General features: G+C 45.8%; 1 protein-coding gene across 1 annotated transcript in view; it reads right to left on the bottom strand.

Moving 5' to 3' along the window:
* LOC137544945 (uncharacterized) overlaps positions 1-23,971 on the bottom strand; it is a 648,464-nt gene that overhangs the window by 90,026 nt on the left and 534,467 nt on the right. Inside the window, exons 88-89 of the mRNA XM_068266042.1 lie at positions 16,518-16,609; positions 806-902 (exon numbers count right to left, since the gene is read on the bottom strand). Of these exons, the coding sequence (XP_068122143.1) occupies positions 806-902; positions 16,518-16,609 (189 nt within the window). The remainder of the gene's footprint in view (positions 1-805; positions 903-16,517; positions 16,610-23,971) is intronic.

The following is a 23,971-nucleotide window of genomic DNA, read 5'->3' as shown; positions in this document are numbered from 1 at the left end:
GGGGAAACATTTTTAAAATGATCTATGAATGACAAATTGTTTAGATGTCGTTCAAAAATGTATGACACAAGCGTAATCGAACAATCCATGATGATATTTGGGCATTTCAAACAACCACCATGACGGATTGCTTTGGCAATGGCAGATAATCATTCATAGCCAGCAATGTGTACAGAGCTTTGAACAGTTATTAAACCATGTGTATGCAAGGTCTGTGGCACATTGCCTAGATCCTGCATTGTTTAACAACCTAATCATTTGGCATTTCGTTTTCAGTGTTCTGCTGTCATGCACATCACAAACATGGATTGTTCATCAGTCTTTTCACATGATCCTATCGTTCTGTGTGTATGTAGCTTTAGGAGATGAGTGTCTAAAGATTCAAAAACAGGCCTGGGAATTTTATGACATATAAGATCATTTTTAACTTGCAATTTTCCCTAATGTGTGATAAATCTTCTAAGGCCCTGATCACAATGCTCAGTTGTGCTGCGGATTAATTCTGCATGCTAACTCCCTGCCCATGAAATTCTATGGGCCTGTTTACAGTACTGCATTGTAACTGATCACATTATTGTAATTCACTGCATGCAGGCTTTGTATTAAAGTCTATGTGCAGTCTCCATTGCAGTTCACAGTCATTATAACATATTATAACGCATATTTTATACAACTGACCACTGTGAACCTAGCCTTAATGATTATCATAGAAGAACAAAAGAAATATATTAGAGGTAAAGTAAACTATTTAGAACATTGCATGGCTAAAATAATATTTTCTTTGTGATAAATAAATGTCGCTTACCTGAAAGCAGCAGTTGAGCTATATTGTCGATATATATTACATCATTCAAGGAAGAATTTTGTCTGTTTTCATTCAGAATGAGGAAATGCCAAGACACCTGCCATTAAGTGAAAGTTACATCAATAAATTCTTGTTAGTGTTAAGAATATTTTTATGTAACACAATAATACAGAATTTTGAATACAATTAGCCTGGGGACACAAACCTCCAGATTTACATCTTAATTTCATGTGCTGCTTACGTGCCCATTAGGGACCATAGGCTAGGAGGTGGTTATGGTATATAGCATGTATGTCATAAGGTCTGAAGGAAATGGCTAGGAAGTGCTGCACCTGCACCACAGTGCCCCCATTAGAATCGGGTGACTGGAAACATGTTGGAGAAAAGCCTGCAAGAAGAGCGCTAAATATAACAAACTCTGTTTCTATCTCTGCATGACTGAGGGGGTATGTAAATAGATTACTAATAGGAGTACTATACGAAAGGGAGCAATATAAAAGGGGTACTATAAAAGAGGCTACATCTATATCTGCTGTTACAGGAGGCTTAGATGTGTTCCATGCATTTATTTCTAGCAAAGTTGATTTTATCTGTCACCTGAAGTCCGGATAGATTTTTTTCCCCTTAAAGGTTAATTGGCCCAAGCCTTGTAAGGGTTTTCTTTGCCTTCCTCTGGATCAACTAGGATATGTTAAGGTACAGTACGGAAATGTATCTAACTTTTACTTATTTTTTTTTATTTCCTTTGTTCTGGTCGGACAGATGTCTTTTGTCTACCAAACTATGTAAACTTTCATACACATGTATAAAAATGAATAATAAAAAAATCATGATAGGGTTCCTTTAATGTTTTAATGCTCTGCTGACTGAAAAGTATATATATATATATATATATATATATATATATATATATATATATATATATATATATATATATATATATATATATATATGATTTTATAATTAGTTTAACTAATTTAACACCAAAAGTCTGTGTTGTATGAATGTGTGTGACTTATCATTTGTGTAATATAAATATAAATTGCTGCCTAAACAAAAATGTATGGCAATTTTTTTGTTCCCACTTCTAAGCATACACTTGAGGCTTCCTACACACTTCCCACATTTTAAAACTGTTACAAAAACTTCTGAGAAATCATATAGAATTGACCTTTTTTGTGTGTGGTGTAGAGATGACTCGAGCCTCCGATTTTTGGTTTGCAAATCTCGAACACGAACTTCTGCAAAAGTACGCGCAAACCATGCGAACCGCAATAGACCTTAATGGGCAGACGAACTGGGAAAATTACCCTGGGAAAATTACAGATTTGACGCACAGCAGCGTTATAATCCCTAAAGGGCAGAAATCACATAACATTCCTGAATTGGAGGCATAAAGTGCTTGAAAACATCTTTTGTGTGTAGACATGGATCAGCAGGTAGAGTAAGTCGTGTACTGTTTCACACTGACAGACTAAACTCACTGTGTAACACACCACAAACAGCTGTTTGTGTAGTGATGGCCATGCTGGACTGGTGAGCATGATAGCGAGAGTGCAGGCGATGGCGGTTTTCAAGCCCATATGGTCGGGCTGAGGTAGCTCAATGACAGAACAACAGTGACTGTCCAGCTGATTGAATTTGGTCTGTCCACAATGAAGCAACAACCTTATTATCTTGGGTCAGGTATGCCCCCCAAAACACTCATATAGGTCATTGCTTCATTGTGATATGCAAGCCCCTTCACCGCCGCAAGGTAACGATCACGAAGGGGAATTGACACATGTACATGCCTTTTGTTTTGTTGCTGCAGCCGCAGTGCAGCCAGAAAAATTAGGCAGGCATGTACATGCACCCAAAAAATTATTATTGTTTTAGTTCACGACCGCTGCTAGCAGCGGCCTTAAAAATTCAGGAATCCACCTGGAGTCCTGGACCTTGTTGGTGGTGGAGAAGGCAGTCAAGCCGCCTTCAGGCAGAGATGCTGTGTGAGGACTGACTTAGTTTTGGGACAGGCAGTTACACGGCATGCAGGCAGAGATGCTTGTGTGTAACTGGTATATAAAACAGTGTGCTGTCACACAGATGCAGTGAAAGGAATGCAGGCAAGCTCGGACTGAGCCACCAAACCACCGATGGTCCCATCGGTGGGCCCCGACTGCCCCTCCTCCTGGGGGCCCCAGAGCTAAGAGGGAGGGGGGCACAGCTTGGAAGGGGGGGAATTGGGCACAGAGCAGCGGGGAGGGGGGAAGCGCCCCCCCCTCCCTCACCTAGGGGCCCCCCTTCCACACACCCCCTCCTCCAGAAGTGCAGCCAGCAGCGAGCGGAGAATAGCTACAGAGATGATGCTAGCTCCGCTCCGAGTCCGCATGCCGCTGCCCTGCTGGTCTCTGTCTGCTGTAGTGACGCTGTCCAATCACGCTCTCGTAGTACTTCCTGCGAGAGCATGATTGGACAGCGTCACTACAGGAGACAGAGACCAGCAGGGCAGCAGCGGCATGCGGAGCGGAGCGGAGATAGCATCATCTGAAGCTCAGTAAGCTATTCTCCGCTCGCTGCTGGCTGCACTTCTGGAGGAGGGGGGTGTGCGGAAGGGGGAGCCCCTAGGTGAGGGAGGGCGAGGGGGGAGGCTTCCCCGCTGATCTGTGCCCGCTGATCTGTGCCCTCTGCCCCCCCTTGCAAGCTGGGGGGGACTTGCATTGTGTGGGGGTATCTCTGCCACCAACCTGATTGCATTGTGTGGGGGTATCTCTGCCACCAACCTGATTGCATTGTGTGGGGATATCTGCAGCCAACCTGTTTGCATTTTTGTGGGGGTATCTGCAGCCAACCTGATTGCATTCTGTGGGGGTATCTGCCACCAACCTGATTGCATTGTGTGGGGGTATCTGCAGCCAACCTGAATGAATTTTGTGGGGGTATCTGCCACCAACCTGATTGCATTGTGTGGGGGTATCTGCAGCCAACCTGATTGCATTTTGTGGGGATATCTGCAGCCAACCTGATTGCATTGTGTGGGGGTATCTGCCACCAACCTGATTGCATTGTGTGGGGGTATCTGCAGCCAAACTGATTGCATTTTGTGGGGGTATCTGCCGTCAACCTGATTGCATTTTGTGGGGGTATCTGCCATCAACCTGATTGCATTGTGTGGGGGTATCTGCAGCCAACCTGATTGCATTTTGTGGGGGTATCTGCAGCCAACCTGATTGCATTTTGTGGGGGTATCTGCAGCCAACCTGATTGCATTGTGTGGGGGTATCTGCCACCAACCTGATTGCATTGTGTGGGGGTATCTGCAGCCAAACTGATTGCATTTTGTGGGGGTATCTGCCATCAACCTGATTGCATTTTGTGGGGGTATCTGCCGTCAACCTGATTGCATTGTGTGGGGGTATCTGCCATCAACCTGATTGCATTTTGTGGGGGTATCTGCCACCAACCTGATTGCATTGTGTGGGGGTATCTGCCGTCAACCTGATTGCATTTTGTGGGGGTATCTGCCACCAACCTGATTGCATTGTGTGGGGGTATCTGCAGCCAACCTGATTATTATTATTATTATTATCATGAGGCATGTAACTACTTGAATATTTTATCTAAAATGTATCTGGTCAGACCTAATCTGTGTGAATAACACCGCTACTTATTTTGTGTTTTGTATTTTTTTTTAAGTCTGCCCATGACTCATCATGACCACGCCGATGTTCCAGTGCATGGTGACACCCATTTAGTTTTGCTGCGGCGCACTGCGAGCGCCGCATTTAGACATATCCCTATTGGAGATTGTCCTCAGAATTGATCACAATCTATTCCCTACCATAAAGTCATGCAAAATTTCTAGAGTACATGTGTATGTGAGCCCAAAATGGGGGGGGGAGGGAGGAGGAGGAGAGAGGGGTGGGCCCCAGGCTGAAACTTCCTTGGTGGGCCCTTGGTGTCCCAGTCCGACCCTGAATGCAGTGACTGGTGGTATAATACAATGTGCAGTCACATAGGTGCAGTGAAAAGGTATGCACTGATTGGTATATAAAACAGTGTGCTGTCACACAGATGCAGTGAAAGGTATGCAGTGACTGGTGGTATAATACAATGTGCAGTCACACAAGTGCAGTGAAAAGGTATGCACTGACTGGTATATAAAACAGTGTGTTGTCACACAGATGCAGTGAAAGGATTGCATTGTGTGGGGGTATCTGCCACCAACCTGATTGCATTGTGTGGGGGTATCTGCAGCCAACCTGATTGCATTTTGTGGGGGTATCTGCAGCCAACCTGATTGCATTGTGGGGGGGTATCTGCCACCAACCTGATTGCATTGTGTGGGGGTATCTGCAGCCAAAGTGATTGCATTTTGTGTGTAGGAATCTGCCGTCAACCTGATTGCATTTTGTGGGGGTATCTGCCATCAACCTGATTGCATTGTGTGGGGGTATCTGCCATCAACCTGATTGCATTGTGTGGGGGTATCTGCAGCCAACCTGATTGCATTTTGTGGGGGTATCTTCAGCCAACCTGAATGCATTTTGTGGGGGTATCTGCAGCCAACCTGATTGCATTGTGTGGGGGTATCTGCCACCAACCTGATTGCATTGTGTGGGGGTATCTGCAGCCAAACTGATTGCATTTTGTGGGGGTATCTGCCACCAACCTGTGTGCATTTTGTGGGGGTATCTGCCTTTAACCTGATTGCATTGTGTGGGGGTATCTGCCATCAACCTGATTGCATTTTGTGGGGGTATCTGCCACCAACCTGATTGCATTGTGTGGGGGTATCTGCCGTCAACCTGATTGCATTTTGTGGGGATATCTGCCACCAACCTGATTGCATTGTGTGGGGGTATCTGCAGCCAACCTGATTACTATTATTATTATTATCATGAGGCATGTAACTACTTGAATATTTTATCTAAAATGTATCTGGTCAGACCTAATCTCTGTGAATAACACCGCTACTTATTTTGTGTTTTGTATTTTTTTTTAAGTCTGCCCATGACTCATCATGACCACGCCGATGTTCCAGTGCGTGGTGACACCCATTTAGTTTTGCTGCGGCGCACTGCGAGCGCCGCATTTAGACATATCCCTATTGGAGATTGTCCTCAGAATTGCTCACAATCTATTCCCTACCATAAAGTCATGCAAAATTTCTAGAGTACATGTGTATGTGAGCCCAAAATGGGGGGGGGAGGGAGGAGGAGGAGAGAGGGGTGGGCCCCAGGCTGAAACTTCCTTGGTGTCCCAGTCCGACCCTGAATGCAGTGACTGGTGGTATAATACAATGTGCAGTCACACAGGTGCAGTGAAAAGGTATGCACTGATTGGTATATAAAACAGTGTGCTGTCACACAGATGCAGTGAAAGGTATGCAGTGACTGGTGGTATAATACAATGTGCAGTCACACAAGTGCAGTGAAAAGGTATGCACTGACTGGTATATAAAACAGTGTGTTGTCACACAGATGCAGTGAAAGGTATGCAGTGACTGGTGGTATAACAATGTGCAGTCACACAGGTGCAGTGAAAAGGTATGCACTGACTGGTATATAAAACAGTGTGCTGTCACACAGATGCAGTGAAAGGTATGCAGTGACTGGTGGTATAACAATGTGCAGTCACACAGGTGCAGTGACTGGTGGTATAATACAATGTGCAGTCACACAGATGCAGTGAAAAGGTATGCACTGACTGGAATATAAAACAGTGTGCAGTCACACTGGTTCAGTGAAAAGGTATGCACTAAATGTGCTGGGCCTGGCACAGTACAGCAATTAGCACGGGCCAGCTGCGACAGACAGGGCTGTATATGCAGTGCCAGTGGGCCACACAAAAACAAAAAAACACATCACAACAACATTAGCTCTCAAAAGAGTTTTTTTTGTGGTGCTTTTCAGCAACAAATATCAGCAAGGAGCAAGCTAACAAGACCTCCTAACTACTGCTTTCCCTATCTCTCCAATGTCTCTTCCTTGTCTCACTAATGCAGCAGCAGACAGAGTAAGAAAATGGCCAACACTGCTGCCCTATTATTAGGGGGGGGGGGTGTTCCAGGAGGGAGTGCAGCCTGATTGGCTGCCATGTGTCTGCTGACTGTGATGTAGAGGGTCAAAGTTTAGCCCAATGATGTAGTTTAGGGGGCAGGTCGAACTTGCTATGTGTTCCCGGTGCGCCGCGAACGAGAACCACCGGTGAACCATTTGGGCCATCTCTAGTTTTGTGCCATTTTTAACTACCTTTTTACCACAGTAAACACGCAAAAAAATGAAAGCATATAGTATGGTTTAAAAATCGCACCATTCAAACCTGCGATAGGAGCAGTGCCATTGAAATGTGCTTTCATTGGGGAAAATAGATGAGAAATCACAACAGAATTATACATAAAAAAGGATACTGAACATGAAGCCTAAACCTCAGTTGATTTTTAGAGCCTGCTTGCATAAGCCAAACTGCCAGTCAGTACGAAATGCAATGATGGATAATGCATTGCCAGATTTGGTCTAAACTACGAGTTTGTCTCAAGGGTTCTCTGCAAAATTCTACATTTGAGGGTAGCAGGAAAAAAGGGTGTCGGCTGAGGGTGGATGAAAAGGGCGCCACCATATACTCTAATGTGATAAAACGGCGAAAAAAGCTGAAAAAGGGTGCCCAATAAATATCGTTAACAACATTACAATGTTACAGTTTTTGAAGTATGTTATCATTTTAGAAGCTTGCAACATTATAGTTTTTATAATATTATTTTGTTTGTATGTACAGATTTTACGTTATCAAAGATATTATTTCTATGTGTAAAAGGCTGTTTCTGCAGAGGGAGTGGTTAGGGTGAAGTACCACCAGGGAGAGTGGTTAGGGTTAGGCACCACCCGAGCGGCATTTAGTTTTAAGCAACACCGGGGGGGGGGTGGTTAGGGTAGGGCACCACCGAGGAGGGTTAGGCACCACCGGGGAGTGGTTAGTTTTAGGCACCACCAGGAGAGGGTTCTGTGTAAGAGTAGGGTTGGGTTAAGCTGTAATGTTGAATTACAAAATGATTTTTAACGTTAAGATCTTTTCGTTATCATCTCCCACCTGTTTTGAAACTTTATTTATCGTTAACCAACTTTGACAACGATATTTATCATTTGTAAGATTTCGTTATCCACCGGCACCATTTCGTTATCCAGCTGGGCCCTTTTTTCCTGGCGTCCTTTTTCATGCACGCCATTTGAGGTTTTTTCCCCTGTCTTTCCCGGAATATCACATTTCCACAAATCTTTACAGTTTCAAATCTCAGCTCATCTCTGTAAAGTGTTAAAACTTAGTAATTATCTTCACCATAGCAATTCTCAGTTACACTCTGCAGATTGCGAAATCTCTGTGTACCTCTCTACAGTACCAAATTTTAAGTGACGTATGGTCCATTGTTAGTCATGGAGCAGATATTCATGCATAAAACAAACAAATGTTGAATTCAGTAACACCATTAACCACCCTAGCGTTCAACTTTTGCGGCCATGTGTTGACGGGAGGGAAATTTTTGTTTAAAATTTGTGTTATACAGTGTAGGCTAGGTTATACACTAGGCTAGCTACACTTGTGCCCCAAGTCCCCCGGCACCACTCTGATCCCCCGATCTCCGCTGGCTATATTTACCTAGCCGCGATCCCGCAAGAACCGCAACTTCCCCGAACAGCTTCTGTCATTGCTATGGCGATGATTGGACGTCATGTCTGACGTCATCTACGGCATGCGCAGTCCCGATCCTCCCCATAGCGATGCCTGGAGGCTATTGGAAAGGCTGTGCCATCGCGGGTTCCGGGGAGAGGTATGTATAAGGGTGGCGATCGGGAGGATCAGAGGGTGGCGGCGGCGATTGGGGGCAACATGTAGCTAGCCAAGTGCTAGCTACATGATACAAAACCATTTTTATAAACAAAACAAAAAAAACACCGGGGCCATGCGATCCCCTGAGGTGGTATGAATGAGCAGTTTCCTTTTCAGGCATTTTACAGAGCTAAGTCAAACCAGTACAACAGTGAATGTATCATAGAGAGATTTATATACGATTCTGTAGGCTTATTTGTCAATCTTACACCTTTTTACATAGTCTTCCCTCCTTTTGAATGACCTCATCAGTGCATCAATGCATCAGAAGCACTGATGAGTTTTTTTTACAAAAAAGGTGGTAAGACTGTGTGACAACATGGAGTCAGATTGCCGAATAAGCCTACAGAATCATATATAAGTCTCTGAATGTTACATTTACTTTGGTACAGTTCTGATGCAGTTCTATATATTGCCTGAAGAAGAAACTTAACATTTCAAAAGCTTGAAATTATTACAAGATTTAATTAATTTATTACAAGATACAAGATGGATTTATTCGCCAAGTACGGTGGTGCCGTACTCGGAATTGCTTGTGGTACACATGGCTTGGGCAAGTACGTAATGACAGTTGTACATTTTACATGTTATACAGTGACAATTACACATACTGACAGCATTTACAATACATTTGCGGCTACAGTTCCACATACTAGCAGCATAACAGTGCGATAACATATATTGAGATATTGTGTGTTAGAGATGCAGAAGAGAAGGCAGAAGAGCCACTAAGGGAAGTATGCTGGTTGTGGACTGGGACAGAAGAGTCAGGGGTCAGAGTTGTTGAGCAGCAGAACTGCCTGGGGGAAGAAAGAATTCCTGTGTCTTGTGGTCTTGGTTGGGATAGTTCGGAAGCGGCGGACGGATTGGAGGGGCTCAAAAAAGCGGTTGCCAGGGTGGGCGGGGTCGCAGGAAATCCTGGTGGCCCTCTTCCTCATCCTAGCCGCGTGGAGGAGATCAAGAGGTGGCAGAGGCGATCCAATGATCCTTTCCACCTCACTAATGATTCTTTGCAGTTTATGTCTGTCGCTGGCCGTTGCGCGGGCATACCAGACGATAACTGAGGAGCAAAGAATGGACTCCGTGGTAGCGGTGTAGAAGCTGGTCAGCAGCTCCCGAGGCATACCAAATTTTTTAAGTTGACGCAGGAAAAAAGCCTCCGCTGTGCCTTCTTCTGAATTTTGATGGTGTTCTGTTCCCACCTTAGATCAGTGGATAAGGTTGTGCCGAGGAACTGGACTGATGATACTCTGGAGACTTCGGTCTCGCCTATGTAGACTGGTGGGTGAGTGGGAGGGTTCCTCCTGAAATCGACAATCAGCTCAACAGTCTTTGTTGCGTTGAGGACCAGGTTGCTGTTCTTGCACCACTCGCATATTCTCCCTATCTCACTGCGGTATTCCCGCTCTCCGTTTTCGCCGATGAGACCGATGATTGTTGTGTCATCAGCAAATTTGATGACCTTGACGGAGTCTGAGGCGGAAGTGCAGTTATTGGTGTACGTAGAGAATAGAAGCGGGAACAGTACACACCCTTGAGGTGCCCCTGTATTGGTAGTTCTCATGCTGGAGGAGCAGTTTCCGAGCTTGACCTGTTGTGTCCTGTCTGAAAGGAAGCTCTTGACCCATGCGCGAAGTGTGGGGTCAACACCGAGCTGCGCCAGGTTGTCAACCAGGGTGTCTGGGCAGATCGTGTTGAAGGCTGAACTGAAGTCCAGGAACAGGATTCTGGCATAGGAGCCAGGCCGGTCGAGGTGCTCCATGATGTGTGCCAGGGTGATGTTTATGGCGTCCTCAATGGACCTGTTGGCCCTGTATGCAAATTGGAGTGGGTCAAGCAGTGCATCAGTGGTGCGTTTCAGGTGAGCGAGGACTAGCCGTTCTAGAACCTTCATAATGGTAGGTGTTAAAGCCACGGGTCTAAAGTTGTTGAGGTCTGTGCTGCCTGGCTTTTTTGGGACTGGTACAATTGTGGACCTCTTGAAACAGGAGGGGACTGTACCTTCCGCTAGTGATTTTCTGAATAGAGTGGTGAAGACCGGAGCCAACTGGTCCGCACAGGTTCTTAGGCAGTTCGATGACACTCCATCCGGGCCTGAAGCCTTCCTGGGGTTGAGCTTGCGAAGCAGCATGAGGACTTCTGCTTCTTGGACTGCAACCGATGCAGTGATGTCTTGGTCACTCAGTGAGGAGGGTGCCGCTGTCATCACCGACCCGGAGTCCCGACCTGTTTGGGCTGTTGCTCGAACCTACAGTAGAACTCGTTCAGTTCCTCGGCCAGCTGAGTGCTTGGGGTCACCGTTTGAGGGGGGCATTTGAAGTTAGTGACCGCTCTTAGGCCTTGCCATACCTCCCTCGAGTTGTTGGATTGGAGACGGAGTCCCAGCTTGTCAGAGTAGGCTCTCTTTGCGGCGTGCAGTTCCCGTTTCAGGGCGTACCTGGCCTCCTTAAACTCTTCTTGGGAGCCAGACTTGTGCGCCTGCTCCTTGCGTTTTCGAAGCTGGCGCAGCTTATTGTTGAACCAGGGCTTGTTATTGGGGTAGGCCTTGAAGGTCTTAGAAGGGATGCACAATTACATGTACATGTACAATTAATCATTAAAGGTATTACACAAACCAATGTTTGTTGGTTTGATATCTGTATACTATATCAGATTTCAGTGGTTCTGTTTAGGCTTTCAATTCTCAAGTTCTAAATCTCATGTTATCTGTATAGTGTCTGTATTGTTTTAAACGTGAGTCAGTCTTCCCCTGTGTGGCATTATCACATCTCCAAACACTTCAGAAATTTTGCATTGCATCAGCCAGAAATAAAAGCAAAAAAGTGAATGCCAACTAAACACTTTAAAAATATAAGCTTTGAAATATTGAACTTTTTGGTCAGACCTGTTCTTTTGTTATTTACTGTTGTAATAAAGTTTCTTCTGGTGATTTATATGGCATGAACATATTCTGCATCAGATAAAATACATGGACATACTCCACATCACACAAAGTACAAGAATCATTAATATTAGTACTGACTCCAGTGGAGTTTATGATTAATTCCTCTATGACAAGTACAAATACATGCACAATGAATCAATCCACATCTATACCACAGGAGGTAGGAGAAATAAGTAATGATCTCTCTGATCTCAGCGGCGTATAATTATCAGATACAGCATATTAGATGCTGCTATTCCACTGATTGCTAAACCTCTTTGATGGTTAAAAAGTTTATGTTACCAAATATTCATCTATGCAAAGTTATTAACTCAAACATAATTTGCTGAAAGTAATGGTCTAGTTAGCCAGTCAGCATTTAGTGGTTGTTCGTGGCAATTTGTTAACAACTCTGAGTGTCATAAGGAAACTGTAACTTTTGTCTAGGGCAGAATAATAAGTGTCACTGTTCAACTGCCCAAAGCAATGAACAAATGCAAAACTCATGAAATACATTTGCTGATGAAGTGCACAATGTTTTGGACAAGACTCAATGCAATAATAACAATATGGAGAATATGCATGCTTTTTTTCATACTAGACCCCATGAATAAATCTAATTTTGTATGTTGAGAAGACATCTTTTTACCAGGTCATGAATTTTAGTAATAGTATGTTCTCAATTGTGACTATGCAATTACAAATCTCAAACTTGCTAACTGTTTTCTATCCATGACTTTATCTGGATCTAACTCAAGTGATGCCTACATTGCTTGCCAGTGCATTTTGCACACATTAGCAGGCTCTAATAAGCTGAATAACTTGAAAATTCTTAAACAATTTCTCCTATTTCATTGACTCCGACTCTTCACGACCATATGTACGCCAGATGTGTCTGTCAATCACAGTTCTTTCGCTGTTGCATAGGCATGTTTGTAGCTTTACATACTGTATGCTTTGTAACCGCCTTAACCTCTGTCGTCCTTGTCATATCTTGCACTTGATTTTCAAAGAATCAAAGATTTCTCAGAAGAATCCAGTCTTCTCAATATGTGACCAAAGTTTTTGCATTTTAATAGAAGCATCAGCCCTTCTAGTGAACACTCTGACTGTATTTCTTTAAATATTTTAACAATAGTTATGCTGTTAAATGAAAACATTGTCTAGCATTATATATATATATATATATATATATATATATATATATATATATATATATATATATATATATATATATATATATATGCAGTTACCTGCCCAACACTAAATATGGACACCATGTGAGCCATTTGTTAAAGTATAAGTAAAGTGCTGTTATCAATACTCTTCAAGCTGTGTTTTGTTGAGCATTTTTTTGGTGTTTGGAGAGCTTCCTTGATGGGCTTGATGGACTATCACAACACATTTTCCTTCTCATTGCTAATGCTTAACCCATGTTTACCTGTCCTTCCTGGTGCATAACCCACACATCCCGGCCTTAACATGTAATTCTTAGAGCTAACCTGCCCCTTTCTAACATACTCACCCTGTTACATCTAATTTTACCCTTATTGTGCCCCTACCCTATCACTTAACACTAACATTCTTAATCTAGCATATAACCCTGATTGCTAACCCAACCACTTCTCATTGTCCTTTGTGTTTTTTGGCAGATGCTTAATATAAGCACCAGCCATTTTATAAGCAAGCACTGGATATGCACTACAGTGTAACATGCCTAGTACACACGATGCAATTTTCCATCAGATTGACTGTCAAATTGATTATTTCTGACAGGAACGATCAAATTCCTGATTGTTTTCTAATTGATTCTGTAGAGAAGTCATTGGAAAATCAATCAGAAAAAATGGTTGAATATCAAATTGCGACTGTCATAAATAATCAATTTGCCTGTCAATCTTAGGGAGAATTGAATTGTGTGTACTAGGCATAAGAATTTGCTGCCAGTTTTATAACAGGGAAACACTAGTGCATAATTCATGAGTGGTAGCCGATATCCAAATCTCAGCAATACAACAGCCACATTTTTTCTGCTGTAAAACAAGAAAAACAATCGAGAGCCCCCAATAGTGTATTATCAATGGCATATGGGTTTTATAAGGACAGCAAATAGAGTATACTCAGAAGCGTGGGTTGCCAGATGTAGGCAACCAGTAGTAACGCATATGGGGATGTTAGGCCCGTCCCCACTCAGGCTAAGAAGTCGCTCTCTGTAGTAGCAGAAAAAGGGTGATCACACCCACCCACCAGGTGGATAGAAATGCAAGAAAAAACAGAGGCGCCAGCAGAATAAAAATAGATCACATATAAAAACAATAAAATCAAGGGAGTAAGGTGGACTTACCTCCCCAGAAGTCGCAACACAACCGATATATATGGTTTTAGACAGATTTTTAATTAGTACGGCAAAAAAGACAGCTGCCACGCATTTCGCGGGTCTCAAGCCAGCCTCCTCAGGCAAAATACAAAAAGGAGGACTGACAGAGGCACTGTACCAGATTGCACAACTCTTGAGTTACTCCTTTTTGTGTTTTGAGGAGGTGGGCTTGAGACCCGTGAAACGCATTACAACTGTCTTTTTTGGAATACTAATTAAAAATCTGTCTAAAACCATATATAGTGGTTGTGTTGTGACTTCTTGGGAGGTAAGTCCACCCTTACCTCCTTGATTTTATAGTTTTTATACAAGATCTATTTTTATTCTGCTAGCGCTTCTGTTTTTTCTTAAATTTTTCCTGCTGCTGGGGAAGTGTCCCTTTCTTATCCTGACAGGCTATACATTGTATACAGAGCAGACAGCAGGGAGCTTTTATAGTTACCTGTCTGGATGGCCGAATCGGCTTCTTCTTCCTCCTCCCGTGGTGGTGATGTAACCCAGACATGTTTTCTTGGTTCTGATCACATGGTATGACATGTGATCGGGATCCAGGAGACCTTGTCAGAATTACAGTGCCACCTGGTGGTGGAAGAGGGGTGATGGAAGAGTCTCTTCCATCTTCCCTCTTCCACCACCAAGTGGCGCTGTAACATCGACATGGTCTCCTGGATCTCGATCACATTTCATATCATGTGATAAGATGTGATCGGGACCCAGAAGACCTGCCGGTAGTTCAGAGCCGCTGGTGGAGAAGGAGAAGAAGCCATCCAGAACAGGTAACTATAACTGCTCCCTGCCACTAGGCAACCAAATGGGATTTGTGGGCAGAGGTTTACAGTGCAAGAGCAGTTTAAAATGAAATATTTCATTTGAAACTGTTAACGGGTTAAAAACACAACATTTCCCATTAAACTCCACTATTATTTTTATCATATTTTAAGTATGCAGATGATTTCATAATGCAGATATGGAAAGATATTATAGACTCTCTATAGGATGTACAGTATGTAGTATAATGTTCATTAATATGGCTTATGGCATCACCAACCTTAATTGAAACTTGAAAACGCCTCATGGTAGACATCATTAAAATGTAATAAATAGCAATAACATTTCACTCGCTACCACTGATTCATGTCTAATTAACTGCAAGTAAATTCACAGATTAAACAAAGCATAAATGATAAATAAAATGTACAAACTCATGAACATGTTATTTATATATGATGTTCAATGCTGTTGGTATTAAAAGATTATAGAGTGTGCATTAGACCCCAATTACATGTTGAATGAAGCATTAATAATAATAATAGGTTGAGAAGGCTTTAATTGCAATTAAGAAGATTGCCTAAATCCCTAAACAATATAATTTCATCTCCAGAGATCGCCAAGATAAAGTACTATGTGGATAGATTTAGAGTTAAGAGCTAAATTAATAATAACTGCAGACAATGCAAGGTCTCATAAATATTGCACTCATTTTAATATAGATGTAGTAGTTGAATACGGTGTTAGAAAACAAGGACTTTGATTTAAAATCACATTATTGGGAGCAGATGCCTGCCTTAATGTTAGAAAAATAGTCATTTTTAGTGTTAGATCTCTACGTTATCGAGTTTCAAGCACAAAAAAAATTGATAAATTAATAAAAGAAATAAAAAAGAAAGGGGAAAAGTAAAGAGAGTGAAATATTTTATCAGTGAGTGAAATGCCACTTACCCATAATAGTATTTATTATTATATATTGGGTTATTTGTGTATAACCTTGATTCAGTGTGCATTGCAACTACCTACAGCATGATACCCCACATGCCATGCTGCAAGCACTTATGTCATGCTGCCAGCACTTATAATGTACACCAAATCTCAGCAACGCTGACACAGATTTACATGTAAGTGGAGTCATAGGCAAGTTCTCCTTCTCCTCTGAAAGGCTTTACTTATGCCCTGTGCTCGAATCCCAGCTCTTCCTGTTCAGTAAGGCAGCACCCATTCAATAAGGAGTCCTTATGGGCTACTGAGCACACTCTAGTGGTTGCAGCTCAAGTGCTTTTATTCCATCAGGAGAAAAGGGCAATGTAAAAGTTCTGTGTCTTGTCTTTATACTGGCACACAAGATAATAGGTATAAACTGTGTCACATCTTGATACATGTCACTAAAGTTTACAGAAAACTTTCAATGATGTGTTTTAGTAGTATAATTTGGTATGATACAGCACATAGGCAATTATCTAATTAACTCTCATGGCTGGCTGGCTTTTCTCCTAGGAGATAATTTTACATCTACTTTTTCAGCAGTCTACAATTAAAAAAGTACTAAAAAGTAGGTGAAAAGGTAATAACAAAGTTATTTTGTGCACATGCTTGCTTTTTGGTGGCTTAGGAGAAAGGTAATTGAATAGGGGCTATAGTGTGTTCTCACCTACCCTGGAGTAATGCCAAAATTATTCTCCAACATTATGGTATTACTGTATTTGGAAAAGGAATGAAGAACATTTTCCTATCACCTATCACACTGAATATCCATAGAAGAACCTTTCATGACTTACCTTTTTAAGATGTGCCAGGAAATCTTTAGGAATAGATGCCCTGAGCTCTGTAGTAATCCACACACAGAACTGTCTTTCTTCTTTCTGTGACCCTAGTGACATTGTGTGACAAGGATTTTATATTGGAATGTAATAGGTTGGTAGTCAGATAGACCAACTTTGTAGCAGTATAAGGACATGCATTCTAATTAATGAGTTTGACTATACCAATAACTAACAGGTTTAAAAATAATATGTACAACTGTAATATGTACAACTATGTATATAACCAAATATATAACCACAACCAGCTCCTGGTTTGAAACACTGACTGGCGGAAAATACTGACAGTGCACATTCATGTAATTTGTTTAGACAAGACAAGACAGACACTTAGGGCATGTTCCATGAGCGACCAGGATCATTAGGCAGCCTTGCCCAACGACTCCTTCCTGTTTTACGTACTGGCTTGAGGCGGGACTTGAACTCTGGATAAACAATTAAAATCCTACATCAGAGACAACAGCCTTGCCAGTATGCTATCTAGCTGATGTGTTTAATTCATATACACTGCTGCAGTGCTGAATACACTTTCAATTTCTTATCATGGATAGCATTTATGTTCATTTGGTATACATTTCAGGGAATCTAATGGTCAAGTTCACAGTGTATGGCAATTACCTCAAATGCATATCTGCACGTCTGTTAGTGAATGGATTACCAAATAAATCACATTTCAAGTTATGTTCTTTACAGAGCACTCCACCCAGGGATGCTCGGATGTACCTCATCCACGAATTCGGAAATCCGCATGGTTGCAAAAAAAAATCCGCATTCAGCCCCGCCGCATGCGGATTTTCGTCCGCGTCCACGCAACCACGTGGATTTTTTCCCGTGAATGGCGTAATCACGCGCGGATTCACGCCCGTAGGCGGATTTTCTTTTAACGTTAATAACAAAGCCCCCATACATGCTACAGTCCCCCAAATAGCATGGATTATCGAGGTGATAAGGGGCAACATAACTTCAACATAAAAAATTCCCCCCCAAAAAATTTTTCTAGAGAAAATGGATTTTAAAGTGAAATCAACACTTTAAATGGGGCTATTAATTGGTAATAAGTGGTTTTAAAAAGGGATATACGCGTTAAGCAGTCAAAGAGGTGAAGGCGAGTTCCAATGGCACTTGGCGGCGAAGGTACCGCTGGAGGAGGATGAGTGGCTGACGGCAAAAAGGCTCCAGAGAGGTTTTTGTAATTTTTTTTTGCAGCAATTAGCAATGACATCGCAGCAGAGTTGTCAGTGGACACGGGCAGTGTGAACGCAGAGTGCAGTGGTGGTAGCGACTGAGTCAGGAGAAGGACTATGCGGGTGGTCAGTTCAGCAGCACAGAAGGACCACGGCAACATACTGGTGGTAGTAGTAGCAGCACAGCGTCATAGTGCTGGCCAAAAAATTAAATGCACCCGGTGACCCGGGCAGTGTGAACGCAGAGTGTAGTAGCGACTGAGTCAGGAGGACAAAGCGGGCGGTCAGTTCAGCAGCAGCAGCACAGTAGTAGTAGCACAGCGTCATAGTGCTGGCCAAAAAATTAAATGCACCCGGCGACCCGGGCAGTGTGAACGCAGAGTGTAGTAGCGACTGAGTCAGGAGGACAAAGCGGGCGGTCAGTTCAGCAGCAGCAGCACAGTAGTAGTAGCACAGCGTCATAGTGCTGGCCAAAAAATTAAATGCACCTGGCGACCCGGGCAGTGTGAACGCAGAGTGTAGTAGCGACTGAGTCAGGAGGACAAAGCGGGCGGTCAGTTCAGCAGCTCAGAAGGAGGACCATGGCAACTTACTGGTAGTAGTACCATAACACCAAAAAATTAACCAAGGTAGGCACTAGGCAGGTAGTAACTGTCTTTATAAAGGCAGGCATAGTTAACAACAGCACATGCAGCAGCCACTTCATGTCCCCCTGTGTCCGACAATAGGGGCCAGGAACTCACCTTCCACCCAAGCCTGGTTGATTTTCAGGAAGGTGAGTTTGTCCACAGAGGCGTGGGAGAGCCGAGAGTGCTTCTCTGTGACCACGCCACCGGCCGCACTAAAGCATCTCTCTGAGAGGACACTGGAAGGAGGGCAGGATTGGAGTTCCAGGGCGTACTGGGAAAGCTCGCTCCAGATGTCCAGTCTCTTGACCCAGTACTCCAAGGGGTCCACGGGGCTGTCGGTGTCATTGAGCCTGCTGGATGACCCCATATAGTCAGACACCATGGTGGTCAGTCGTTGCTTGTGCTGGTTGGTGGTGGATGCTGTGGCGGGCACCTCTGTTCTGGGCTGCTGCACTGCATACAGGCTCTTGCTTAGGCTCTTCAGGTCTCCGGGGCGCCAGTTGCTGCTGCTGCTGCTGGTGGTTGTTGTTGTGCTGCTAGTGGCAATGGCAGGCACCTCTTGCTGGCTTGGCAGAGCAGTTACAGTGGGGGTGGAAGGCTGGGGGAATGCTTCCAGTAGTCTGCGCACATGGGCCTCCTTCAACTCCCTTGTGCGTTGCTCGGTGGTGGATGGCGTCATTAAGTCTCCCAGCTTCCCCTTCAGACGGGGATCAAGCATCAAGGTAATCCAGATGTCCTCCCTTGAACGCATCTGGATCACCCGGGGGTCCCTGCGAAGGCACCGCAACATGTGCACAGCCATGGGAAACAAGTGGGCCCTGCCAGCAAGATCTTCCTCGTCCTCGCCATTGTCCCAGAACGCATGCCTGTCCTCTTCCTGTGCCATGTTGTTGTCCTCCTCAAACCGCCATCCACGTACAACGCCTGCTGCACTCTGCTCCTCCTCCTCCTCCTCATTCAGGTTAGGGACCTCCAACTCTTCCACTACCTGCTGTGAGCCCTCCTCTGAGCTGGACTGTGCTGCCATCTGCTCCTGTTCTTCCAACTGCCTCAGGGCTTCATCCCCACGCTCAATTAAATTGTCCATTGCCTGCTCCAGTAGACAAACCAAGGGCACCCACTGGCACACAGAGGCCCGCTCCTCACTGACCATCTTGGTTGCCTCCAGGAAGGGACTCAGCACCAGGCATAGTTGCTGCATCAGTGTCCACTGAGTGGCAGTAATCATGGGGACTTGCTGGTTGCTGGGGACACTTGGGTCTAGCATGTAGGCCCTAAGAGCCAGCCTGTGCTGACACAGCCGCTCCAACATGGCCAGAGTCGAATTCCAGCGAACTGGCATGTCGATGATCAGCCGGTGTTGTGGCCTTCCATACTGCTGCTGTAAGGTGGACAAGAGTGCAGAGGCAGTGGCTGACAGGCGGAAAAAGCGTACCACCGCCCGGGCATCCTGCAGCAGCTCGCTCATCCCCTGGTAGGTGTGCAAGAAGCGCTGCACCACAAGATTGAGCACGTGGGCCAAGCAGGGGATGTGCTGGAGGTATCCCTGCTGCACTGCTGCCACCAGGTTGGCCCCGTTATCGGCTGCCACATACCCCACTTCCAGGCCTTTGGGGGTCAGCCACCTCCGCTCCTGCTTCCTGAGGGCGGCCAGGACGTTGGTGGCCGTAAGCCTCTCCTTCCCCAGGGTCACCAATTTTAAAAGGGCTTGGCAGTGCCGAGGCTTGGCGCTGCTGCTGCCGAGGCGGGCTTGCTTTCCGGGTGCTGAGGGAGTGTCGTGACAGGACCCTTCTGCATCCCCCCTGATCCCGCGTGGTGGCACCACTAGCTGGGCTGATGCGCTCTTGTCCTCCCTCCCTTTCATCAGTGTCACCCAGTGGGCCGTAAAGGACAGGTAGCGACCTGTCCCAAATCTGCTACTCCACGAGTCCATGGTCACGTGGACCCGCTTGCCCACAGAGTATTCCAGGGAACGGGCCACGTTTTCCACCGCAAACTTGTGGAGTGCTGGGATCGCGCTCCTGCTGAAATAGTGGCGACTGGGGACTTGCCACTCGGGGATGCCAAATTGGAGCAGCGTCCGCATGGCGCTCCCCTCCTGCACCAGGGAATAGGGAAGCAGCTGTGATGCCATGGCCCGGGCCAGCAAGCCATTTAGTTTGCGGATCCGCCTGTGGCTTGAAAGCAAAGGCTTGGTCAGACCCTGAAAGGTGTCGCTCAGCAGGGTCTGACGACGCTGGGATGCAGGGGAGACAGAGGAGAGAGACGAACACTGGCTGCCAGCCTCAATGTCTGTGTCCTGAGCAGCCGAGGTGGAAGAGCGCTTGCGTGCTACTACTGCTGCTGCTGTGGGGGATTCACGACCCTGAGGGAGGGAGGATGCTGCTGCGCTGGTGGGCCTTCTGCTCTCAGGAACCCCTGCCAGCAGTGCCTGCTTCCTCTTAAAGTCTGCATACTCGCGGCAGTGGCGGCTTTTCAGGTGGCCCTGGAGGGATGAGGTACCCATCTTGCTCAGACTTTTCCCACGGCTCAATCTTTTGCTGCATAACCTGCACACCGCATACCTTTTGTCATCAGTACATTCCTTAAAGCAATCCCACACTGGTGACTTTAATTTACTGCGGCCCCCACTAGCAGAGGGTGCAGCGGAGCAATGTGTGGTAGTAGTTGCCGGGGGTTGCATGGTGGTGGTGCCGGCTGAAGCAGTGTCCTGTCTACTTCCTCCACGCCCACTGCTGCCGATGACCCTGCCCCTGCCTGACATATGGCGATATCCTTGCCTAGGCCGAGGTGACTCGTCATCCTGCTCTGACCATTCTTCCACGGACTCAGCAGGCTGCACATAGTTAGGGTCCACAACGTCGTCATCATCAGCAGCATCATCATAATCCAGCTCTTCCTCTGACTCCCCCGCCTCCTCTTCTGTCCCTACATCCCCAGACACAGACCCCTCTTCTTCATCACCAGAACTCAACAACGCTTGTGATTGTGGCCCGATCTCAATCTCTGCCACATCAGTCCCCAGTAAGTCCTGAGCTTCTTGCATCAGCAGGTTCCCAGATGCCGGACTGAGGGACAGAACGCTGTCATCCTGGGAGGGCTGCTAACCAGTGGGTGCTGGGGTGGATGTCACAACAAGCGTGGGATGTTGGCTGCTGCTGCTACTGCTTGGAGTGGTGCTCACAGTAGAGGTCTGGGAGGAAGTCATGATGTCCATGAGTACGTCAGGTTCCATTTGCTCAACCACCACACGGGGACCAGAAACTTTAAAATATTTGGACAATGGCGTCCGCTGACTCGGTCCAGGCTTTGCTGCCCCCTTTTCTGCTGCATCACGACCACGTACAGCTGGGCGTCCTCTCCCTGGACGTGGAGCAGTCCCAGAAGTGGCTGAGGCAATTGAACTCCCTTTCCTCTCACCCCGCGAAACCCTGCCAGACATGTTGCTAGTAATGAATCACTGGATGCAGTGGGCACAGTACAAGGTCACTGAAGGATGCAGTGGGCACAGTACAAGGTCACTGAAGGATGCAGTGGCCACAGTACAAGGTCACTGAAGGATGCAGTGGGCACAGCAGTGGGCACTGGATATACAACTAGGTCACTGAAGGATGCAGTGGGCACAGTACAAGGTCACTGAAGGATGCAGTGGGCACAGTACAATGTCACTGAAGGATGCAGTGGGCACAGCAGTGGGCACTGGATATACAACTAGGTCACTGAAGGATGCAGTGGGCACAGTACAAGGTCACTGAAGGATGCAGTGGCCACAGTACAAGGTCACTGAAGGATGCAGTGGGCACAGCAGTGGGCACTGGATATATAACTAGGTCACTGAAGGATGCAGTGGCCACAGTACAAGGTCACTGAAGGATGCAGTGGGCACAGCAGTGGCCACTGGATATACAACTAGGTCACTGAAGGATGCAGTGGCCACACTACAAGGTCACTGAAGGATGCAGTGGGCACAGCAGTGGCCACTGGATATACAACTAGGTCACTGAAGGATGCAGTGGCCACAGTACAAGGTCACTGAAGGATGCAGTGGGCACAGCAGTGGCCACTGGATATACAACTAGGTCACTGAAGGATGCAGTGGCCACAGTACAAGGTCACTGAAGGATGCAGTGGGCACAGCAGTGGCCACTGGATATACAACTAGGTCACTGAAGGATGCAGTGGCCACAGTACAAGGTCACTGAAGGATGCAGTGGGCACAGCAGTGGCCACTGGATATACAACTAGGTCACTGAAGGATGCAGTGGCCACAGTACAAGGTCACTGAAGGATGCAGTGGGCACAGCAGTGGCCACTGGATATACAACTAGGTCACTGAAGGATGCAGTGGCCACAGTACAAGGTCACTGAAGGATGCAGTGGACACAGCAGTGGGCACTGGATATACAACTAGGTCGCTGAAGGATGCAGTGGGCACAGTACAAGGTCACTGAAGGATGCAGTGGGCACAGTACAAGGTCACTGAAGGATGCAGTGGGCACAGTACAAGGTCACTGAAGGATGCAGTGGGCACAGCAGTGGGCACTGGATATACAACTAGGTCACTGAAGGATGCAGTGGCCACAGTACAAGGTCACTGAAGGATGCAGTGGGCACAGCAGTGGCCACTGGATATACAACTAGGTCACTGAAGGATGCAGTGGCCACACTACAAGGTCACTGAAGGATGCAGTGGGCACAGCAGTGGCCACTGGATATACAACTAGGTCACTGAAGGATGCAGTGGCCACAGTACAAGGTCACTGAAGGATGCAGTGGGCACAGCAGTGGGCACTGGATATACAACTAGGTCACTGAAGGATGCAGTGGGCACACAAGGATGTCACACTGTGTAATGAGATGCTCATATGCCAGCGAGCGAGCGAGCAGTGGGCACTGGGCACGGCACAAGGTCACTGACAGAATGAATGAACAGCGCTGGCAGAGAGTGGCGGCGCCGGCGGTGTGACTGGCTGCCTGCAAATAGTACAAGTGTATAAACTGTCACTGGAATATACAAGTGAACACTGCAGCTGCACTAACCTGCCTGCCTGCACTCTACACACAGATAATCCCCACTCCCACTACACTGCAGCACTGAACCTGCCTGCACAGCACTACACACAGTTAAATAATCACTAGACTCCCACACTCCCACTACACTACACTGACTACAACTAACTACAGCAATCACTCACTGACTAGCTAACTGTGTACAGTATAAGAGCAGTGTTAGCAAAAAAAAACGCTTTGTTTTTAACACAATAAATGCACTTGCTCAAACAACAATGGCCTGGAGATAATCCTCTCAGCACCACAGTCTAGCAAGGACAGAGCTTTTCCATCATGGCCGCCGCTTTATATTCAGGAGGGGAGGGCATAGCTCCCCTCCTGTGATTGGTTGCTAGGGCCTGGCTGGGGCACTCTGATTGGCCTGCAATGTGTCACTTCCGCATAGTTTGACGTATTTCCGCAAACCACGACTTCAGCACCGGGTTTCACGAGCGTGAATGCGGATTTCTGTCCGCATTCACGCGAAGCCGAAGTAGATTTTCGTGGTTGAAAATCTATTCACGGACTTTCGTGTCCGAGGCGGAATGCG

The sequence above is a fragment of the Hyperolius riggenbachi genome, chromosome 2 (assembly GCF_040937935.1).
Source record: "Hyperolius riggenbachi isolate aHypRig1 chromosome 2, aHypRig1.pri, whole genome shotgun sequence".
Classification (NCBI taxonomy): Eukaryota; Metazoa; Chordata; class Amphibia; order Anura; family Hyperoliidae; genus Hyperolius; species Hyperolius riggenbachi.
Note: the sequence above shows the minus strand (reverse complement) of the source record. Positions and strands in the feature narration are given on the sequence as shown.